Source organism: Schistocerca cancellata, chromosome 4 (genome assembly GCF_023864275.1).
Source record: "Schistocerca cancellata isolate TAMUIC-IGC-003103 chromosome 4, iqSchCanc2.1, whole genome shotgun sequence".
NCBI lineage: Eukaryota > Metazoa > Arthropoda > Insecta > Orthoptera > Acrididae > Schistocerca > Schistocerca cancellata.
Window position 1 is genome coordinate 59,214,580 of NC_064629.1, and position 23,357 is coordinate 59,237,936.

The 23,357-nt window shown below is 38.1% G+C and overlaps 1 protein-coding gene across 6 annotated transcripts in view; it reads right to left on the bottom strand.

Moving 5' to 3' along the window:
* Window positions 1-23,357, bottom strand: part of LOC126183431 (N-fatty-acyl-amino acid synthase/hydrolase PM20D1-like) — a 291,898-nt gene that overhangs the window by 108,729 nt on the left and 159,812 nt on the right. For 5 of the 6 annotated variants that reach the window (XM_049925409.1, XM_049925407.1, XM_049925406.1 and 2 more), the window contains 2 exons: window positions 17,942-18,272; window positions 13,021-13,256 (listed from right to left, as the gene is read on the bottom strand). In XM_049925409.1, the coding sequence (XP_049781366.1) occupies window positions 13,021-13,256; window positions 17,942-18,263 (558 nt within the window). In that variant the 5' untranslated portion in view covers window positions 18,264-18,272. Of the gene's footprint in view, window positions 1-13,020; window positions 13,257-17,941; window positions 18,273-19,908; window positions 19,928-23,357 lie in introns of those variants that run through there. The other variant, XM_049925405.1, reaches the window with a different exon arrangement.

Consider the following 23,357-nt stretch of genomic DNA (forward strand, 5'->3'; position numbering starts at 1 on the left):
GGGAAAGACGAAAGGATGTGGGTTTTAAGGGAAAGGGTAAGGAGTCATTCCAGTCCCGGGAGCGGAAAGACTTACCTTAGGGGGAAAAAAGGACGGGTATACACTCGCACACACACACATATCCATCCACACATATACAGACACAAGCAGACATAGGTAAGTCTTTCCACTCTCGGGACTGGAATGACTCCTTACCCTCTCCCTTAAAACCCGCATCCTTTCGTCTTTCCCTCTCCTTCCCTCTTTCCTGATGAGGCAACAGTTTGTTGCGAAAGCTTGAATTTTGTGTGTATGTTTGTGTTCGTTTGTGTGTCTGTCGACCTGCCAGCACTTTCATTTGGTAAGTCACATCATCTTTGTTTATAGGTATATTTTTCCTTCGTGGAATGTTTCCTTCTATTATGACTTCTGGTAAAGGTATACAATCACTACATTTCCACTTACATGGATTTATATAACTATGTTGTATACATATTTTGTACCCGTTCCTGCTTCTTTCTGTTTTTGTATTTTAAACTGATGATGACTATGTTATAGTTGAAATCTAGATCTGCAATTGATTATTTATTTATTTATTTATTTATATCCCATAAATTCAATACTGCGAGGCATTCACATGGATTTAGGACGTGTCAGAATTATTACAAATGATACAAAAGGAATACATAAAAGTACCTCTTGCAAGAGGATATCTCATATAAGACAAAATGCACATTAATAGGTATAGAAAAATTTACATTAAAAAATGGTAGATCTTAATAGCTAAATGAAAGACACAGTAATGTTAACAGTGATTGTGAGTATCATAATGCACAACAGCAAATCAAATTAGTAAATGAAAAAATCAATTACAATTAACTCTACTGAAATATTCTTCTACCGAATAGAAGGAACTATCTAATAAATACTGTTTGAGCTGTTCTTTTAAATTTGGGAAGCTCGTGGATAAGTAATTTAAGTGATGGTGGGAGAGCATCGAACACCTTGCAGCTCATGTAATGGACTCCTTTTTGTACAATAGTAAGGTTTTTTGTTTCATAATGGAGGTCCATCTTCCTCCTGGTATTGTGGGTACGGTATGAATCATTGGCTTTGTACGATTGTCCATTTTTACCAATGAAACATAACAGGGAGTAGATATATTGGCATACAGTTGTCAGTATCCCTAATTTTCTGAAAAGATTCCTACAAGAATGTTTAGGCTGGACTCCGCTCATTATCCTAATAACTATCTTTTGGGCAATGAATATTTTTTTGGATAGTGGCTGATTACCCCAGAAAACTGTGCCATACAGCATTAGTGCATGGAAATAACTAAAATAAGCAGTTTTGTGGTGTCTCATTCACATACAGTGGAAATAATACAAACAGCGAATGTTGCTGAGCTGAGTTTTTTGTAGAGGTGCAAAATATGTTCAGACCATTTTTAGACTGTTGTCAATGTGTAAACCCAGAAACTTGTTTGACTCAACTTGTAGTAACTCACTACCATTCAATGTAATACTTAATTGATCCTCAACTTTTTTCCTTACTTGGAAATGTACAAACAGGGTCTTATTAACATTTAGTGATAACCCATTATTTACAAACCAATTACATACTTCACTAAAGACAATATTAGCCGATTCCTCAAGATTGAGGTTGGGAGTTTTGTTGATGAGGATAGAGGTGTCATGAGCAAAAAGAGTAAAGTGAATTTTAAAGCTACACTCCTGGAAATTGAAATAAGAACACCGTGAATTCATTGTCCCAGGAAGGGGAAACCTTATTGACACATTCCTGGGGTCAGATACATCACATGATCACACTGACAGAACCACAGGCACATAGACACAGGCAACAGAGCATGCACAATGTCGGCACTAGTACAGTGTATATCCACCTTTCGCAGCAATGCAGGCTGCTATTCTCCCATGGAGACGATCGTAGAGATGCTGGATGTAGTCCTGTGGAACGGCTTGCTATGCCATTTCCACCTGGCGCCTCAGTTGGACCAGCGTTCGTGCTGGACGTGCAGACCGCGTGAGACGACGCTTCATCCAGCCCCAAACATGCTCAATGGGGGACAGATCCAGAGATCTTGCTGGCCAGGGTAGTTGACTTACACCTTCTAGAGCACGTTGGGTGGCACGGGATACATGCGGACGTGCATTGTCCTTTTGGAACAGCAAGTTCCCTTGCCGGTCTAGGAATGGTAGAACAATGGGTTCGATGACGGTTTGGATGTACCGTGCACTATTCAGTGTCCCCTCGACGATCACCAGTGGTGTACGGCCAGTGTAGGAGATCGCTCCCCACACCATGATGCCGGGTGTTGGCCCTGTGTGCCTCGGTCGTATGCAGTCCTGATTGTGGCGCTCACCTGCACGGCGCCAAACACGCATACGACCATCATTGGCACCAAGGCAGAAGCGACTCTCATCGCTGAAGATGACACGTCTCCATTCGTCCCTCCATTCACGCCTGTCGCGACACCACTGGAGGCGGGCTGCACGATGTTGGGGCGTGAGCAGAAGACGGCCTAACGGTGTGCGGGACCGTAGCCCAGCTTCATGGAGACGGTTGCGAATGGTCCTCGCCGATACCCCAGGAGCAACAGTGTCCCTAATTTGCTGGGAAGTGGCGGTGCGGTCCCCTACGGCACTGTGTAGGATCCTACGGTCTTGGCGTGCATCCGTGCGTCGCTGCGGTCCGGTCCCAGGTCGACGGGCACGTGCACCTTCCGCCGACCACTGGCGACAACATCGATGTACTGTGGAGACCTCACGCCCCACGTGTTGAGCAATTCGGCGGTACGTCCACCCGGCCTCCTGCATGCCCACTATACGCCCTCGCTCAAAGTCCGTCAACTGCACATACGGTTCACGTCCACGTTGTCGCGGCATGCTACCAGTGTTAAAGACTGCGATGGAGCTCCGTATGCCACGGCAAACTGGCTGACACTGACGGCGGCGGTGCACAAATGCTGCGCAGCTAGCGCCATTCGACGGCCAACACCGCGGTTCCTGGTGTGTCCGCTGTGCCGTGCGTGTGATCATTGCTTGTACAGCCCTCTCGCAGTGTCCGGAGCAAGTATGGTGGGTCTGACACACCGGTGTCAATGTGTTCTTTTTTCCATTTCCAGGAGTGTAGTATGCAAGGGAAGGTCATTGATAAAGATGAGGAAGAGAAGGGGGCAAAGTACAGAGCCCTGAGGAACACCAAAGCCAATGACTAACTGCTGTCCTTCTTTACATTTGAATATTCAATGGCTGCTGTGAAGAACTGGCATCCAATGAATTCCAGTTTAGCTACAATCTATATATATAGTCTCAGTAATGATATTTTACGAGAGACTAATGCTTAGGTCATTATAAGCTTAAAAAATGTATACCCCATAGATTTTCTGTGTCTACAGATAAGGCTTTGACTGTGTGGACTTTAAAACATGAATGAAAACCAATGCTCACTTAGTTATTCAGACCCTATGAATCGTTGCCATGCATTTTATGATGATTTGCAGAGTATAAATGCAGATGTACATGTAGCTGTAGAAGCATGAGTAAAGAAATATGGGCTCTAACAGTTACACATAAAGAAAAATTCAGTACTGTCACGCAGAGCTTAATTCTCGGATCAGTGTTTCTCTTGATTTACTGGTACATTGACAGTCTCCATTCAAACACCACAAGACATTAATTTTACGCAAAATCACAGTTATAAAATTTATGAGGATCTGAAAGTACATCCTTGTCATAATTAGTCAAACTAAATTTAACATATTTTGTGTTAAGTGTCTTGTATGTTGATAAGCATGTAAAATTGTTGTCTTGCTTATACTTTTTCACTTTCTGCTCTATGCTGAGAAACATACTGGAGAAACATTGCAGCACACCAAGTTTTTTAATGCTGAAATTAATTGGGGGTGTAACTTATGGAGTTTGTAATAGCATATTCTGCAGTAGATGTGGTTTTCGTAAAGCAAAAGACAGTTATTTTTATCTACAGCTGCCAAACATGACATACTTTTACAAAGACAATATAACTATCACAAGAATACAGAATGGAGTTTTGTGCAGTTATTCCCTATAATAAACAAGTTTTTGAAAAGCTATCTAGAATTAAAAACTGTACACTTCAGGGGAAACTCAAATAATTGCTTATGGCTTCTATGAACAAACTATTTTTCAAATAGTTAGTTCTATGTGATTTGTCATAACTACAAACAGATTAAATTCAGCTACAGAGCAAATAGTTCAAACTTGTAGTAAAATAGTCATACACCAATTTCACATTAACTACAGTGGTTCAGGGAAAATTTGATAAAGCTAATAAAGATTACTGAAGATTAAAGATGACTGCAAGTCAACGGTTTTATTTTTATGTTTTTACACATAAGGGGCTGTCAAATGAAAACAAAACAAATGGAAAAAAGTAAGTAAACAGTTTAGTGTTTCAATGGTAATCACTAATCACCATAACTACTAATACATTTATCCCACTGTGAGACAAGATGGTCTATGTCTTCATGGAAAAATGTTTATGATTACCTTTTGTACCCAGGCAAGCACCACTTTTTCCAAAGCAAATCAACAGCCATAAATGTCTTTCTTTAAGCCTCCAAAAATATAGAAACCATATAGAAGAATTTTAAGAGCTTCCCAGCAAAACTTCTGCAGAATACTCAAAACAACCTTGGCAACATGTGGGTGGGCATTTTGTTGGCAGGTTGTTTCAACTAAACTGTAGAAGTTTTACTGGGAAATCCTTACATACCCTCCATACAGTCCCGATCTCTCCTTATACAATTCCCATATTTTTGGAATCTTGAAGAAATACATTTATGGCCACTGATTTGCTTCAGATAAAGAGCTGCACAACTGGGTACAATCATGGTTTCACAGGCAGTTGCAAACATTTTTAGCTACGAGCGACAGATTAATGAAAATCTTGAATAAATACAACCTCCTAAGTACATCAAAGTTTGGGTTCTGATGGGTAGGAGTGCAGAGTTATTCATAGTTGAATTTACAAAAGTTGTATCTGCTCTTGAAAAGAATGAGTGTGTCCCATGCATACATATAGATCTACCTAAGGCTTCTGATACTGTTGATAGTGAGGCTCAACCAAATACGCTGGAATCATCAAGAACAAGATGTGTCAATAATTCCAGGTTCCAATCAACCCTATCAGATAGGCAAAAAAAGAAGGGATACGGCAAATCTGAAATAAGGCTAAATATTTAGCCAAACATTTATGGAGAACCAACATATACAGGGTTATTACAAATGATTGAAGCGATTTCACAGCTCTACAATGACTTTATTATTTGAGATATTTTCACGATGCTTTGCACACACATACAAAAACTCAAAAAGTTTTTTTAAGCATTCACAAATGTTCGATATGTGCCCCTTTAGTGATTCGGCAGACATCAAGCCGATAATCATGTTCCTCCCACACTCAGCGCAGCATGTCCCCATCAATGAGTTCGAAAGCATCATTGATGCGAGCTTGCAGTTCTGGCATGTTTCTTGGTAGAGGAGGTTTAAACACTGAATCTTTCACATAACCCCACAGAAAGAAATCGCATGGGGTTAAGTCGGGAGAGCGTGGAGGCCATGACATGAATTGCTGATCATGATCTCCACCACGACCGATCCATCGGTTTTCCAATCTCCTGTTTAAGAAATGCCGAACATCATGATGGAAGAGCGATGGAGCACCATCCTGTTGAAAGATGAAGTCGGCGCTGTCGGTCTCCAGTTGTGGCATGAGCCAATTTTCCAGCATGTCCAGATACACATGTCCTGTAACGTTTTTTTTGCAGAAGAAAAAGGGGCCGGAAACTTTAAACCGTGAGATTGCACAAAACACGTTAACTTTTGGTGAATTGCGAATTTGCTGCATGAATGCGTGAGGATTCTCTACCGCCCAGATTTGCACATTGTGTCTGTTCACTTCACCATTAAGAAAAAATGTTGCTTCATCACTGAAAACAAGTTTCGCACTGAACGCATCCTCTTCCATGAGCTGTTGCAACTGCGCCGAAAATTCAAAGCGTTTGACTTTGTCATCGGGTGTCAGGGCTTGTAGCAATTGTAAATGGCAAGGCTTCTGCTTTAGCCTTTTCCGTAAGATTTTCCAAACCATCGGCTGTGGTACGTTTAGCTCCCTGCTTGCTTTATTCATCAACTTCCGCGGGCTACGCGTGAAACTTGCCCACACGCGTTCAATCGTTTCTTCGCTCACTGCAGGCTGACCCATTGATTTCCCCTTACAGAGGCATCCAGAAGCTTTAAACTGCGCATACCATCGCCAAATGGAGTTAGCAGTTGGTGGATCTTTGTTGAACTTCGTCCTGAAGTGTCGTTGCAACGTTATGACTGACTGATGTGAGTGCATTTCAAGCACGACATATGCTTTCTCGGCTCCTGTCGCCATTTTGTCTCACTGCGCTCTCGAGCGCTCTGGCGGCAGAAACCTGAAGTGCGGCTTCAGCCGAACAAAACTTTATCAATTTTTCTACGTATCTGTAGTGTGTCGTGACCATATGTCAATGAATGGAGCTACAGTGAATTTATGAAATCGCTTCAATCATTTGTAATAGCCCTGTATTTATAATGAAGTTCTTCAGGATAGAATATTAGGACTAACACCTCTTCTGGTGTAGATTAATGATCTTTTCAGTAGCATTAGTCATGAAAAAAAGTAATCATTGTTGATGACAGCAATATTACAGTCACTGAGAAACAAGGGAACTCCTTAAAGGGAAAACAAATAAAGTGCTCAAGGAAGTTTACAACCAATCAATATGCAGTAAAGTTATACTGAACATAGATAGAACAAATGTCATATTTTCAGTTTGAGGAGTGAAAATGACACTGTAAAATAAAATTTGGATGCTACCTTAGTAAAAGTAAGGAGAAATCCTGAGAAAAAAATTGAGAGACAGTCCCAGAATATCCATATACCATAGTGTTTACAGTGTAATGAATTGGAACAACTACAACCAAATGATGCAGATGAACTCTACAGACAGCACAAAAATTCTAGGAATCAATATTGATTCTTGGTTGAAGTGGTGTGAATATATCAAGATGGTTGTAAATGGATCAGCATCTTATAACATAAGAGTCCTGCCACATGTGTGTAACAACCAGTGTCTTTTAGTAGCACACTATTCATATGTACACTCAATTCTTAGCTATGGAATTCTGTTCTACCAAACAAATGAACAAAATATGAACACATGTATCAAACTACAGGAAAGGGCCATAAGAACATTAAAGAAAACTAGTAAACAAGTTCATTATAAAGATCTGTTCAAAACATTAGAGATTTTAACTGCACATTGTCAGCATGTTTACCAGTCAGTTATGCACATCACAAATAACCTTGATAATTACTACACAAAGAGCTCTCCTCATGACCATGGAACAAGATCTAGACTGGACTTGCATTTTCCAAGAAAGGATAAACTTAAATCTCTAAACAGAATTTTCTAATAAGGAATAAAATTGTACAGTAATCTGATGCTGAGTCTGTCAGCTTCTCTTGTGGTCACAGGACAGGTTTAATCTCGTGCCTCTCCAGCATCCTTATATTTGTGGATGAGAATGCCTCAACATTAGGGAGAATGGACACTTGCTTTCTACATTTCTGTTTTTCCACATCTGTATACACCTTTCTGAAGACACATTTCTTCCCTGCTTTCCACAAAACCCTCATTCTCTGTATTTTGGTGCTGAGTAAAATAGGAAACAAGCTTAAAGAGGTAATAATGCAGTCAATATCATTAGAAGAACATCAGCAAACTGTTTCTAAGGCTTTTTAGGCTAAGTGTTAAGACTGGTGATAATCCAAGGTGTTATAATTTACCGAACAGTCAGAGTTTGTGGGGAGATGCTAAGCTATCAAAGTGTAGCAACAAACGAAGAAATACCAGTAGCAGTAAACTCTGTGTGTTACATGAAAACATCAATGGACACAGAAAAAACTGGAGCCTTTAAATCAAGACATTAATGATGCTGAATCTGTAAACCGTGACAAGTAATATGTCTTACAGAACACCATGTGACAAGTGGAACCAAAATGCCTCAAATTGATGGATACTCATTAGCAGCCAGCTATGGTAAAACCATAAGGGGATAGGAGGGATTGCAATCTATGTTAAAACTAATGTAAAATATAAATCCCTAGACATAAGTACATACAGTGCAGATTCCCACTTTGAAGCCTGCGAAACAGAAATTACTACAAATAATAAGTCAGTTATAATTTTGGCAGTTTACAGGGCCCCTGCAGGGAAAATATGTATCTTTCTAAACCATATGAACAACTTTTGAACCAAATATATTCAAAACACAAGGATTTAATTATCATGGGTGATTTTAATGTTAACTTCTTAACTACAAATAACGGCAGAAGAGAACTAGAGCACCTGATGGAATCATTAATCTAATTTCAGTAGTTAACTTGCCCACTAGAGTAACTAGTACTTGTAAGAGCCTAATGATAATATATTCCTGGACAGATACAGAAGCAACAGTATTACTGTAAGTCAAATTCTCAATGGTCTGTCAGCTCCTGTCAGCTCTTTACAGTAAATGATATCAAACTGTATGATAAATCGAAACACTCCTTTAAAACTGTCAGACCAGTCAATAATAACAACTTATAACTCTTCAACCTTCTCTGACAGCAGATCGACTGGATCCCTGTATTTATGGAGAGGAGGAATATTAAAGAAAAATTAAATCTGTTCTCTAATGAGTTTGTGTCATTCTTTGAAACTGTATTTCCAAAAATAATCTTGAGAAACAATCCTCAGGCCACAAAATGGAAACCCTGGATTACTAAAGGGACCAGAATTTCCTGTAGAACAAAAAGAAATATATATGAACCCCTAAGGCTATCTAATGATCCCAGCAAAAAGGAGGACTACAGATTGTACCGTAATATTTTGAAAAAGGTAATAAAAGAATCCAAAACTATTTACATAAAACCTGAAACTGATAACTCAAACAACAAATCAAAAACCATATCACAAGTTATAAAAAGGGAGAGTGGTAAGAAAGTAGAGTACATGACTGACAGAGAATTAATTCAAGATGGAACTATTGTAAAAAATACCGAGGAAGTTGCTAAAATCTTCAATAAACATTTTTAACAGCTGCAGAAAAAATTGGCTGTGACGGCTCAGTGGGTGATGCAATAGCACTTCTACGTAAAGCTAACAACACCAGAGTTTGCCAAATGCAGATAACCCCCATAACAATTAGTGAGATCAATAAGACAACCAGAGAGATGAAGTCAAAAAACTCTTGTGGAGTTGATGATACTTCAAATAAGATACTTAAGTACTGGCATGGCTATATAAATGCAGTCTTGTGTCACGTTTTTAATGAATCCCTAAAACAAGGTATTGTTCCACTTAGATTAAAATACGCCTGTGTGAAATCACTTTTCAAGAAAGGTGAAAAAACTGATGTAACAAACTGCCACCCAATATCCTTGCTAACAAGTCTTTCAAAGGTGCTTGAGAAACTGGTATACAGGAGAATTATTAATCACCTGAACAGCCATAACATTCTCAGTCAATGTCAGTTTGGTTTTCAGCAAGGCCTGTCAATTGATGATGCTATTTTCTCTTTCACTGATTAAATTCTCATATCTCTTAACAGAAAATTGGCACCAATTGGAATCTTATGTGACCTATCCAAAGCTTTTGACTGTGTCAATCATGAAATTCTGCTAAAAAAAGCAGACTACTATGGGTCAAGTGGAATAGTGGCGAAATGGATTAAATCCTATCTTACAGATAGGAAACAAAGGGTAATAACTAATGACAGTAATGGAATCCCAGCTTTATTCTAGTGGGCCACAGTCAACATTGGAGCAAGGCTTGGTATTGGGACCCTTAATGTTTCTAACATTTATAAATAACACCTCCCACACTGCACCACGTCAGTGAGCAACTTCACCCTATTTGCTGACGATACTTCTCTTCCAATTGATAGAGCAACAGGGAAGAACTGGGAAACATCTGCAAACAATGCATTTGATGATATTCTGAAAGGGTTTTACTGTAATGGACCCTCTCTGAATATGCAAAAAAACTCATTGTGTGCATTTCATACAGCACATAAAGAACTGGTGGAAATAAATATAGAACATAATGGACAGCAAATAAAGCAAGTTGACTCAGCTAAGTTCCTGGGTGTGTACATAGACTACAAACTAAACCACACATAAGGAGGCCATAAGAGCTGCTTACTTCAGATATTTCCAAGCATTTTATATCTTAAAGAATCATCTTTTGGGGCAACCAGCCCTTGGCTCACTAATTCAATAGAATGACTTTTGTATTAGGTATTCCCTCAGTTTGCTCTTGAACTTTGGTGTTTCAGGAGGAAGACTTTTGATGACACTGGGTAGAGCATTGTAAATTTTGATACCTGTATAATTTGCTCCTTCCTGCACAAGGGTATAGTCTGACTGGTTACTATGAAAGTCCTCTTTTGATCTTGTGTTGTGAGCATGATATTCACTATTGGTTTTGACGAGAGAGTGGTTATTATTAATGAAACATACAAGGGAGTATATTTACTGAGATATAATTGTAAATACCTGTAGTTTCCTAAACAAATTCCTGCATGAGTGCCTTGGTAGCACATCATTCATGATACATATAGCTCTCTTCTGAGCAGTAAAAACTAAAAAAGTTTTCATAGAAGCTTTGATAAATCATAGCAGACACCAATTGTTATCACTTTCTCATTCAGAAATCTTAGAACCTAATTTGCAAGTCCATATTTTGTGGCTTTTGTTGAACAGCCCATTTGAAAATCAAACATGTCACTGTCGAGAATTCCATTGTTAATGAGATGTTCAGTAATTCTTACATGGATTAATTTTTCTAGAAGTTTTAACACAGAAATAGATGATAAGTCAATAGGAATAAGTGATCATGCACATGATAAACTATAATTGTATCTCTAGGACAGAAAACAAAATGTAGTGTTAAACAACTAAAGTGGGATATGTAATCTCGCTTCTCGATCTGAATATAGTTCCATGAACCATGGACCTTGCCGTTGGTGGGGAGGCTTGCATGCCTCAGCGATACAGATAGCCGTACCGTAGGTACAACCACAACGGAGGGGCATCTGTTGAGAGGCCAGACAAACGTGTGGTTCCTGAAGAGGGGCAGCAGCCTTTTCAGTAGTTGCAAGGGCAACAGTCTGGATGATTGACTGATCTGGCCTTGTAACAATAACCAAAACGGCCTTGCTGTGCTGGTACTGCGAACGGCTGAAAGCAAGGGGAAACTACGGCCGTAATTTTTCCCGAGGGCATGCAGCTTTACTGTATGTATTAGATAGAGTAGCATGGAGAGCTGCATCAAACCAGTCTCAGGACTGAAGACCACAACAACAACAACCCTTCTCCTAGAGTGGCAGTGGCTTGTTAATCTGAAGTATTCAAAATAAAGTAGAAAATTTGATTATCTCACAGAGAAAAAATTTCAATAAATAATCTATCCTTGCAGAATTCTTGTGCAAAAAGCCAAGTCAATAGGAATAAGTGATCATGCACATGATAAACTATAATTGTATCTCTAGGACAGAAAACAAAATGTAGTGTTAAACAACTAAAGTGGGATATGTAATCTCGCTTCTCGATCTGAATATAGTTCCATCAATTGTGGAGTGCCTCAGAGCTCAGTTCCTGCACTACTGTTATTCTTGATCTTTATAAATGATCTACCATTATATAAAATCCTGCCCTGTAATAGCTAATGATGGCATCATTTTCATGAGCAGATCAGGGGATAGAATTGAGAAATCAATTAGCTATGTACTCTTAGATGTGGTTAATTGGTTCAATGGAAATGGTCTCTAACTGTATTCTAATAAGATGAATTATGTACAGTCCTGTACAATTACAGAAAGAAACAGAGAAATGAATGTGGCATGTGGAAAGCAATCAAAGAAGTAATGGATGTGACTAAATATATTGTAGTTCAAATAGATAAAAATAGAAAGTGCTCTTCTCATATTTTGCATCTCAGTATGGGTCCGCGTTCTGCTACTTTTGAATTACATGTTCCCAATATATGGGGAGAAATTGTCTCTCATGTGTTTCATCACTAAACCTATAAATATGTTTCAGATGAACAGTAGATCTCATGATCATAATACAAATAGAAAGAATGATCTGTACAGTGAGAGTAAAAATTTGAACTTGATACAAAAAAGTATTCACTACACTGGAACAAAGGTTTCAGTGATCTTCTTCATATAAAGAACCAGATTAGCAATAAAATAAAGTTTAAGAACTTACTAAAATGTTTCTGCTGTAAAATGCTTTTTATTGTTTAAATGAATTCTTCAATATGTGAGTGAACTATGTGGATCTACAATTATGCAAAATGACTTAAATGTTATCTAATAATATATGGTTCTAAAATTATTTACAATGGTCTGGTTGTTAACATTGTATTTACCTTGCACTCTGTTTCTTGGTACAGTTTTAAAGTGTTTATGACATTAAAAATTTGATGTAATTATAAATTCAAAAGTATTGTACACAGAACATGATTGTGAAGGAAATTGTCCTATCAACATAAACATTTCATGTCTTTCGAGTCTCGGTCGGGCACACAGTTTTAATCTGGCAGGAAGTTTCATTTCATGTCTTTGTAAGCCTATGGAATATAAAAATCTGAAAATATTCCTTAATTGCTGCAAGGAGTCCAAAATAATGTGTATATAAAGCAAATAATTCAATTCTATGTCATTTGTAAAGAGCTGATCCTCGTAGACAACCCTATTGAAGACATCTATAACATTTTTTCGATTCTTCCATTTTTGTTCCAGAGTATACCAATTTGAGAGAGAGAGAGAGAGAGAGAGAGAGAGAGAGAGAGAGAGAGAGAGAGACCATACACCAAAATCTGAATTCCTCATGGTTAATGTACATTTTACAATACTTTTTCTACTAACATATATAAAATAACTATTACAATGTGCATACCATTACACCTGTTTTGTCATCGATGGCTCCTCTACCATAAACAAAAGTTTGGTTAACAATTTTTCCACTAAATGGAGGAACATCCCATGCTCTAGGATCAGCTGGAACAACATCCAAATGAGAAGCCAACAAATATGGTAGCTTTCCTTTACTTGTGCCTTCCACAGTGTACAACAAACTGTACTCGTTGATAACTTCTCTCTTAATGTGTGGTGAGCTATGGATCAATGGAAAATCTGAAAAGAGGTCATTTTTAGTTGTGTTATTCAGAAGATAAAAGCTATTCTGCAGATGTCTCAGTCACTTACTCCATTTCTGCTGATGCATCAGTGCAACAGAGTGAGCAACAGTGCACACACACTATGTTTTAAACTCTGCTGAAAAACACTATCAGTAAACAAACAAATATATTCAAATTCATTCAAGTGTTTTCTTAATATCTTACATACAGTACTGCTGTTTTGAGATATAAAGCTGATTGACATGTGGTTGTGTAGGAGACAGCCAGGCATCAAAAATTTCCAAATTGGTTTAAAGTTTATACTGTGTTCCAGTGTATTTTAAAATTCAAGTTTTTATATCTCCTAATACTTCCTAAATTTTTGTATGTGTGTAGAAAAATTTGTTTTTGGCCTCTAGTCATTTAATAAAGCAATGTATTTTTTGTAACTTCTAAAACTTCTGCTCACATAAAATTTCATACATCTCTAGCTGCTATGGAAAATTTATACTTTAATTGGACTTCCATAATCATGAAATAACCACTGAAAGGGAGGCACTTATCTGGGCAAGAAATTAGTATCCCAGGACACATCGCTTATACTGTGCAGCTCTGCCCCTAGGTTTGATAATGGCCTCAATTCAGCAGGTAGAGCGTCCGCAAATTTCTCCAGAAATCCAGCATTCACGGTTAGATCCCACAGAATTATCAATTTTTGGGGATGCTGTTTGCTATATTTCATCTGCTGTATCAAATAGTCCCAAATATTTTCTGTGGGACTACGAAATTGTGATTTAGCTGGTCAGCTGAGATGTGATATGGTGCCTGAGTGTTCACAAACCATCAACATGTGTGTGCAGCCCTGTTAACATGGCTGTAATTCTGGAATATGGGAGTGTCCACAGGATAGTCATTATGAAGATGTAGACGAATGGACAACATCTGGGCACTGGAACTGTTAAAATCAACATCCCAGATCACATTCAAGGTAACCTGAATGAGCGTTTCCAAGTCACGGTACAAAAAACACCCCCAAAACACCACAAAAATCACTCAAAACATTACAAAAATCACTTTGTATCTGGAGTATATTCTCTACTCAGTGTGCTCTAAATGCTTCATTTGACTGTCGGTAATCACATTGCCTTGCAGTAGTTGAAAAGGGGCAAATTTGCAACTTCCATGACCTCACTACACACTGAAGAAGTGCAGCTTTATGTGCTGTTGAGAGCAATGTCTGTTCATGCAGTTCCCTTTGCAGTGTTTGCTCGTAAAACTGATTGAGATGAGCCTGAATTCACCGATAATACACAGAAGAGCCAAAGAAACTGCTACACCTGCCTAAAATTGTGTAGGGCTCCTGCGAGCACACAGAATTGCCGCAACACAACGCGGCATGGACTTGACTGATGTCTGAAGTAGTGCTGGAGGGAATTGACAACATGAATCCTGCAGGGCTGTCCATAAATCCAAAAGAGTATGAGGGGGTGGAGATCTCTTATGAGTAGCATGTTGCAAGGCATCCCAGATATGCTCAATAATGTTCATTTCTAGGGAGTTTGGTGGCAAGCGGAAGTGTTTAAATTCAGAAGAGTGTTCCTGGAGAAACTATGTAGCAATTCTGGATGTGTGGGATGTTGCATTATCCTGCTGGAATTTCCCAAGCCCATCGGAATGCACAATGGTCGTGACTGGATGCTTACGTATGGGTCACCTGTCAGAATCATATCTAGACATATCAGAGGTCCCATATCAATCCAACTGCACATGCCTCACACCATTAAAGAGCCTCCACCAGCTTCAAAAGTCCCCTCTGACATGTAAGATCCATGACTTCATGAGGTTGTCTCCATACCCGTACACGTCCATCCGCACCATAAAATTTGAAATGAGACTCGTCCGACTAGATGACATGTTTCCTCTCATGAGCAGTCCAATGTCAGTGTTGACGGGCACAAGTGAGGTGTAAAGCTTTACGTTGTGCAGTCATTAAGGGTACACAAGTGGACCTACTGCTCTGAAAGCCCGTATTGATGATGTTTCATTGAAAGGTTCACACTTGTTGATGGCCCAGCATTGAAATGTGCAGCAATTTGCAGAAGAGTTGCACTTCTGTGACGCGGACTATAACATCTAATGCAGACTATCACATCTCATTCAAACTCACTTAAATCTTGACAACCTGCCATTTTAGGAGCAGTAACTGATCTAACAACTGCACCGCATATTTGTCTTATAGAGACATTGCCAACTGCAGTGCCTTATTTGTCCTCTTTAGGTACTCTGTATTTGAATACGTATGCCTATACCAGTTTCTTTGGTGCTTCAGTGTAGCAATTCATGGCAGGTTTGAAACTGACTGTTATTGACAAGTTGTAACAATCACCCTGCTTCCTGTAAGGTAAGTTCTTTTTACAAATACAGGTCTTATGCCGTATGCCATGGCTGTGAATGGTGCACCATTTCTTTTAGATATGCTGGACATTCTGCTTTGATGCCCCAATGAGTCAAGCAATTACATTCAAGGTGTGACAATGGGCACATCCAACAGATAGCTCATTTCCATCATTCTGTCACATTTTCACATTAATCCACCATCCTATCATGATTCCACACAAACTGGCACACGCACGCCACTTCACTACCATGATGTATGTCAATGGTGGAGGGTCACATGACTGTCTAGTACCAGTTGTACACCATCTACAGTGCTCCAAAGCAACCAGTGTCCTCTTGTAAAGGGGTTGCTAATGTTTTGTCCAGTGACCTTATGAACAGTCAATAACTACGATCTTCTTTCTTAAGGCAAAATAATTTGTATCTAAAGCACTCTATCCCTTCCATATTGTTGTTATTCCATCATGAATTTTCCATTGTCCAATAGGTCAAAATAATACATTATCCCCAAAAAGAAAAATTTCACCCTGCCTTAAATGAATAATGCAGCAAAAAATGGAAAGGCCAGAAGTAACACTAGGATACATGAACCCACAGTTTTATACTGCATTATTTACAAATACATTTTGTTCATGAGAGTAAACAAATCTATTAGTTTATAACTCAATAGTAATTTCATAATAAATTGCTTTAGAAAAAGACAGTAATTTTTTTTTACTTACAAACAGTAAATGTGATGTAATTAACACAATACCGGAAAATCTTGGATGGAATGAAGTAAATGAAATTAGTAAAGATAACTTTGCACCATTTAATGGAATCTTTTAGCTGTGAATAAGCAAATATACATGAATTTGTACATTGTAGCTTAACATGGAAGTATTATGGAGATGCTTCACAAACTCAAGTGGGACTCACTGAAGGGAAGGTGATGTTCTTTTTGAGGAGCACTATTGAGAAAATTTAGAGAATGGCATTTGGGACTGACTGCTGAACAGTTCTCTAGCACCAATGTACATTTTGTGTAAGTCTCGTGGAGATAAGATGAGAGAGATTAGGACTCATATAGAGGCATACAATCATTTTTTGCTCACTATTTGTGAGTGGAACAGAAAAGGAAATGACTAGAAGTGGTACAGGGTACCCTCCGCCAGACACCATACAGTGGCTTGTGGAGTAAATATGTAGATGTAGAACTTGAATAGTTTCCTTCTACTGCAGAAAGCATGCGAGCATTCACTCACTCACTCACACTCTCTCTCTCTCTCTCTCTCTCTCTCTCTCTCTCTCTCTCTCTCTCTCTTGCTGTGAAGTGCTCACATGCAACATAGGTTTTGTATAAGGGTTTTAAGGAATAATTGAGTTTATCTTTCAAGAGGAATGAATGCATTGATGCAGTCCACACTGGGCTATAACTTGAGAATGACATCAGCCAAAATCACAGTTATAAATAAATACGTTTACTAACAGTCTGGGCAGAAAATGTTGTCATTTGTAAAAGTTCGGAATATTGTTTGCTTGCCTATCCACTGCTTAACAATTAAGTTATGTAGTGAGTAGTTATCTTTATGCATTGAGTTGTTAAAAGATATGATGTAGAAGCCATTACAATACCTGAATTGTTTTTGCACGATATTTAGTAATATACTACTTTTGTAACCTTAAGACGTTTTGCAATAGTTATAGTTATTTGTACACTTCTTCAACTGCTGATGTACGAGTCTCAGATTAATTATATTCTATAAACATACACTGCAAAATAGATGTCTCTGACATATGAAAAATTTATATCAAGGGACAAAAATTTTGTATTATTCAACCCCTCTACTTTCTTTGTGTCTACTATTACATTCGAAACTTCATTTCCACTATACAGCCCAGAACAAAAAAGCAATATAGTGATTATGGAAAATTAAAATAAAAGAAATAACAGTCTTTCACGAAAAATATGCTAGCCCATGACTGCCAGAGTCAGCCACATAATTTTCTGTCTTTTGTGATTAGTGCCTGAAATTATCATGCATAAATGATATGTCAGTTCCCAGGCAATTTAAGTCCAATGACAAGGACAGTAATATGATTAACTTGTAAGCTGGTATACTTTCCTTCAATATAAAAAATTTAAATATAGTGGATGTATTATGATTTATAAGACTGGATGATATCCAATCTGAAAGAGAAACAGAACTGATTTACCATTATAAAATTTAATAAACATCACTAAATTACAGAAACAACTCAAAATTGATCACTGGCATAAAAACATCATCATAAATACTTCTCTCTTTCAAATAATAACCTTACTTGTCTTAATAAACTCATGGTACTGGAGTATAGCCTGTTTCTCTTGTTTATCAATTGCATATGACACGGTAGGAATCCTCAGTGCTCCAGCAAGACGTTCAGACCTAAGCTTCATGCTGCTCCTTTCAATAGCATCTGAAGCCTGGTCTTTCAGGAGCTCTAGTATGTCCACATATTGTTGAGGTTGTATGAAAACAGCTCTGAGGAAGGCTACAAGACTCAGGAACAATGTAACTGCAAGTGGAAGTCCAATAACTGACAGAAAAATTTTCTGCCAGCATCTGTATCTGAGTCGGAGTTTTCTTTTGTTTGTTGAGCCCATGATGAATTTCTGGAAAAGAAATGAAGATCTCAGTTATAGACACCTGTATCACTTACACATACTTGAATGATATTCTGAACACAATTTCAGTATTTATGCTACATGATAAAAGTACTTATTTGTAATGTCAGTAGTATAAAGATTAAATCCACTTTTGGGATTTGGACAAAATTTTTGCAGACATCACACACACTGCAGCATATTTCAGTCTGTCTTGCTAAACTCTTTTGTGCAAGTATGTTACCTCACAGCAGAACCACTAACTAAAGACAGTCACTGCCAGATGCAGGTATGAATGAGAGACAGTGATGAAGACATGTGCTCAAGAGATTTGTTACACCGCTGCTTCTGGAAGTCTACTTACACCAGGGTGCAGCGCTGCTCGCCCACTCTTTGATAACCTACTCTGATAGCAGGCTCATTGTAGTTCATATCCAGGAGGGAGTTAGTGTCATTATTCAGAACTATGTACCAAAGTTCATAGTTAAATGCAAGTAGTATTTGCCTGTCATTCAGTACAAGAGAAAAACTGTTGCAACATTACATTAAAGTATTACTGAGTATTAGCAGTTATCATTTTGTTATGTGATTATAAATGTATGTCATTCATCATATGGACATGGACTTCTGTATTAAAGAGTTTTACTGAAACGGAACAAATATTCTCGATGTGTTTTAGCATCCCCTTGAGCTCCCCCAGTAGACTCACTACAACATGTATAAAAGCAAAAATACTCAGCATGTACTAAAATATGTACATACACTGTTTACTGTGTAGTTTAGGAGGTTTAAATACAAGAAACTGATGAGTGAAGGTTGCTTTAAAAGCAGATAGCCACAAGCAGAAAGGTTTTTTCATAGAAGCAAAACCTGTCTGAAATAGCGACCGAGCTAATTTGAAGTAATAATTTAATTCAATTTAAATTTGTACAGCAGGAAATCCATAAAAGGAAATTTATGAAAATAGGCATAGTCTTCTCTGAAAAATGGTCATATGATTTTTGCCTAAAGGTTATTGTCCACTAAGGTCAGTTGCTGAAATTTTAGCTACTGGGAACACAGATATTTCTTACTGAAATTTACAGAATAATGCTAAAAAAATACTCTTCTGCACTGTGCTGCATGTTGGGATCCCTTGTGTGAATAAGTGTGTGTGTTTTCTGCTTTAGAGAAAGGTCTTTTGACGAAAAGCTTAAATGTATAGCAGTCTTTTTGTTATGCCTGTTTGTGACTCAGTATTTCCTCTATATGGTGAATACCAATATATCCTTTTCATAATATTACTGATTTGATAACTTGTAATCTATTTTTATATTTTACAGGTAACTATTGAAGTATTATTGTAACATTTGTCATATTTCACGGTTCTTGCAAGTAAATATTGTGTTATAAAGGACACAGGCACCTAACCCAGAAGGCAGGAAAGAAAAGTACACTTAGTTGGATATGTATAGTTCTTCAAATTTTGGTATTATGTTCAGTTGGAGAATGCATGAACATCTGCTCATTAAATATTGAGACATGAAATCTCATAGAAGGTAGGCAACAACGGTTATATTATAACATTGTACTATTTGGAGCTGAATAACTCACTTCAAAAAAGTCATACAGTTGGTGAAAAATGACTATTAATTAAATTGCTCACTTGATGCATTTTGGATTTATTTTCATCTCCAGACATCTGAAAAGTAAGATGATAACAAATTTGTACATAGAATATGAAAAATATAACAGACATTAAAGTATAAAATGCAATATATGAAAACCTACCTAAGTGAACAGAGGGTACAGGATACAAGTCTTTCTAGAGGTATACATACCTAAACAGACTACCAGCTACTGGAGGGGTACAGAGGGGGAAGGAAGACAAGTTTGGTCACCAGAGGGCAGGAGTTACATGGTGGTGCCATGGACATATTATCTGACATTTCACATACAAAAAAATGCTAAACTATTTTTTCAAAGGTTACAAACTGTCTAGTAACAATAAGTACAAAATGTTCAAATCTCAAAACTTCCTGGCAGATTAAAACTGTGTGCCAGACTGAGACTCAAACTCAGGACCTTTGTCTTTTGTGGGCAAGTGCAAAGTACTGGTAGAGCACTTGTCCACAAAAGGCAAAGTTCTGAGTTTGAGTCTTGATGTGGCACACAGTTTTAATCTGCCAAGAAGTTTCATATCAACGCACACTCTGCTACAGATTGAAAATCTCGTTCTGGAAACATCCCCCAGGCTGTGGCTAAGCAATGTCTCCGCAATATCCTTTCTTCCAGGAGTGCTAGTTCTGCAAGTTTCACAGAGGAGCTTCTGTGAAGTTTGGAAGGTAGGAGATGAGGTACTGGCAGAAGTAAACCTGCGAGGACAGGGTGGGAGTCACGCTTGAGTAGCTCAGATGGTAGAGCACTTGCCTACGAAAGGCAAAGGTCCCAAGTTCGAGTCTCAGTCCGGCACACAGGTTTAATCTGCCAGCAAGTTTCATATCAGCGCACAATCCGCTGCAGAGTGAAAATCTCATTCTGTGCAAATCTCAACTGCAAACTTTCTTGATTGATAAGGTGTATGGAACCATAGAAACAATCATGAACAAATGCTAGGTTCCGCACAGCAAGGATGCAGGGGCTGTACAAACATACCACATACAGAAAAATGAGTGGCATCAAATATTGCAAAGATTCCTGAGATTCACTCCTAACTGATATCTATTGCCTATAATCATTACAAGGAATCTGGCTTACAAAAGTGAGCAAAAATATGATTTTATATGCACATAGGTGAAGGGGCTACATGAACAGTTCACATATTTTTAGTAACAATAATTAAATTATGTTCATGTGGTCAACAAGTCTGGTGTAGAATAACAAAGTTTAATCCACTGAAATGGACCAGTGTAACTAAAAATTTCTTGTTAGAGGTGATGGTGATAGAAGCTCCTGGCATACAGGAGGACAATAAGAAGGTATGAGACTGAGGAGGGGGGGTGTGGTGAAAGGAGGGGTGCAAGAAGGAGGTGGGCAGGTGAAGGAGGGGGAGAGAGGGGGAGGGAGGATGGTGTTCAATGTGAGTCAGATAAAAACATTGTATAAAGCATAGAATGAGTACCAGTAAAATGTACAGTATATATATACGGTGTGGAGCAAATAAAAGTGGCCCAGACAAGTGGATATGGCTGGATGGGAATGTATATGTATAATCACACCCTGTGATGCACACACAATGTGTACCCCTGCCACATGATTTACATCGGTTCCTTGTAGCACATTTACACAATCTTCATACCTGACAGAGTTGTTAACAGAGGTCAGTTTGGTCACGGTCCTGGCAGGCGAGGTCACCTGATCTGTCAGTGTGCATTACTTTGTGTGGGGAGCACTCAAGTCTAAGGTGTATCACAGCAACCCTTGTAGTCTTCAAGTACTGCAGCAGAACATTTCAGATCAGACTGCAGCAATTCCAACAGTCCAGCTTCAATCTACCTTCAGTAACTTGCTGACCAGAACCCAAAAGTACCAAGAGATGACTGGTGGTCACTTTCAACATCTGCTATACTCATGTTAGTACCATATTTACTTTTCTCTGCTGTGTTTCTTTGTAACCTGGAACTTTGTTCTCCGGGCCACTTCTATTTGCTCTGTCCTGTATATTACTATCTCCCATAAAATGAACCAACTACACAGTCAGTACCAAAGCTTTTTTTTTTTTTTTTTGCATTTAAAATTAATCATGCAGTCTAGGAAGCTAGTAATTAAATTGAGTCCAACATATTCATCCAGAAAAAAATATAAGATTATACAATCAAATTTATATTAAAGCAAATTTACTGCATACATTAAGTCCAATCTGAGAGTCTATAAAACAGCTATATGTGGTTACAACAGTTTTAATTTTTAACCAATATGAAATTGTATTTTCAATATTTGATTCAACTCATTTTCCTGTATATGGTATTTTTGTATGCCACCTGCATCCTTGCTACATGGAGCCTAGCATTTGTTCAAGATTGTTATGTATGATTTTGTACACCTCATCAGTCACAGAATCTTTCAACTGATATTTGTAAATTTTGTACTTATTGTTACCAGACATCCTATAACCTTTGTAAAAATAGTTTGGCATTTTTGTACATGAAACATCAGATATTATGCCCCTGGTGCCACTATGTAACCCTTGCCCTCTGGTGGCCAACACTGACTTCCTTCTCCCTCTGAGTCCCTACAACAGCTAGTAGTCTGTCAGCTTATGTTACATGTACAGCTAGTAACACTCATATACTGTGACCCTCTATGCTCTAGTGTATGTTTTCATGTATTGCATTTTGTATTTTGTTAATGTCTGTAAAATTTTCATATTCTATGTATAAATTTGTTCTCATCTTACTTTTTAGATGTTCGATGATGGAAATCAATCTGAAATGCATCAAGTGAGCAATTTGAAGTCATTTTCACCAGCTGTACAACTTTTTTGAAGTGACCTATTCAACTCCATTACAGTCATACATTATAAAATAACATAGATCATAGGAGTGAAACTTGTATTTTAGAGCAATAACTATCTGCCAAGTTTTATTTTCATTCAGCAAGACTGTTTACTCTAAACCAATAGGATAATTAAGCAACTCTCTTTTCTACACAATTTTTAAGGTTACTGAGAGCATTACTACTGTGAAGAAAAGTTGTCAAACTATTGTTCCAGAATGTTGGAAATTAGTAAAGAAAACTTGTGTCATCTGCACACAGTACTGTACTTGATCTAATAAATGAGGGTAGGTACTTAATCATTGCAAGGCAGCAGCAACCGTATGAGACAGACACAGCAACAGGAAAGTATATGATTTTGTGACTTTAATGAGTTCATAACCATGAGCAAATTTTATAATTTCATCTGTGTGCTTTCCTAATCAGGGGCGAATTATTTAATCTCACCTGAGTGCTTTGGTAGTTCAGTTTTTGAATCTCTGCATATTAATCTAACTAGTTAGACACAGTTCCTGCATTTTCATCAGCGTCTACAGTAGAGTTCTGCAGCACGGGCCCCGATAGTCTGTTTATCTGGGTATTGTAGTTTTCCACGGTCATTAGTATAGATAGGGACAGTGA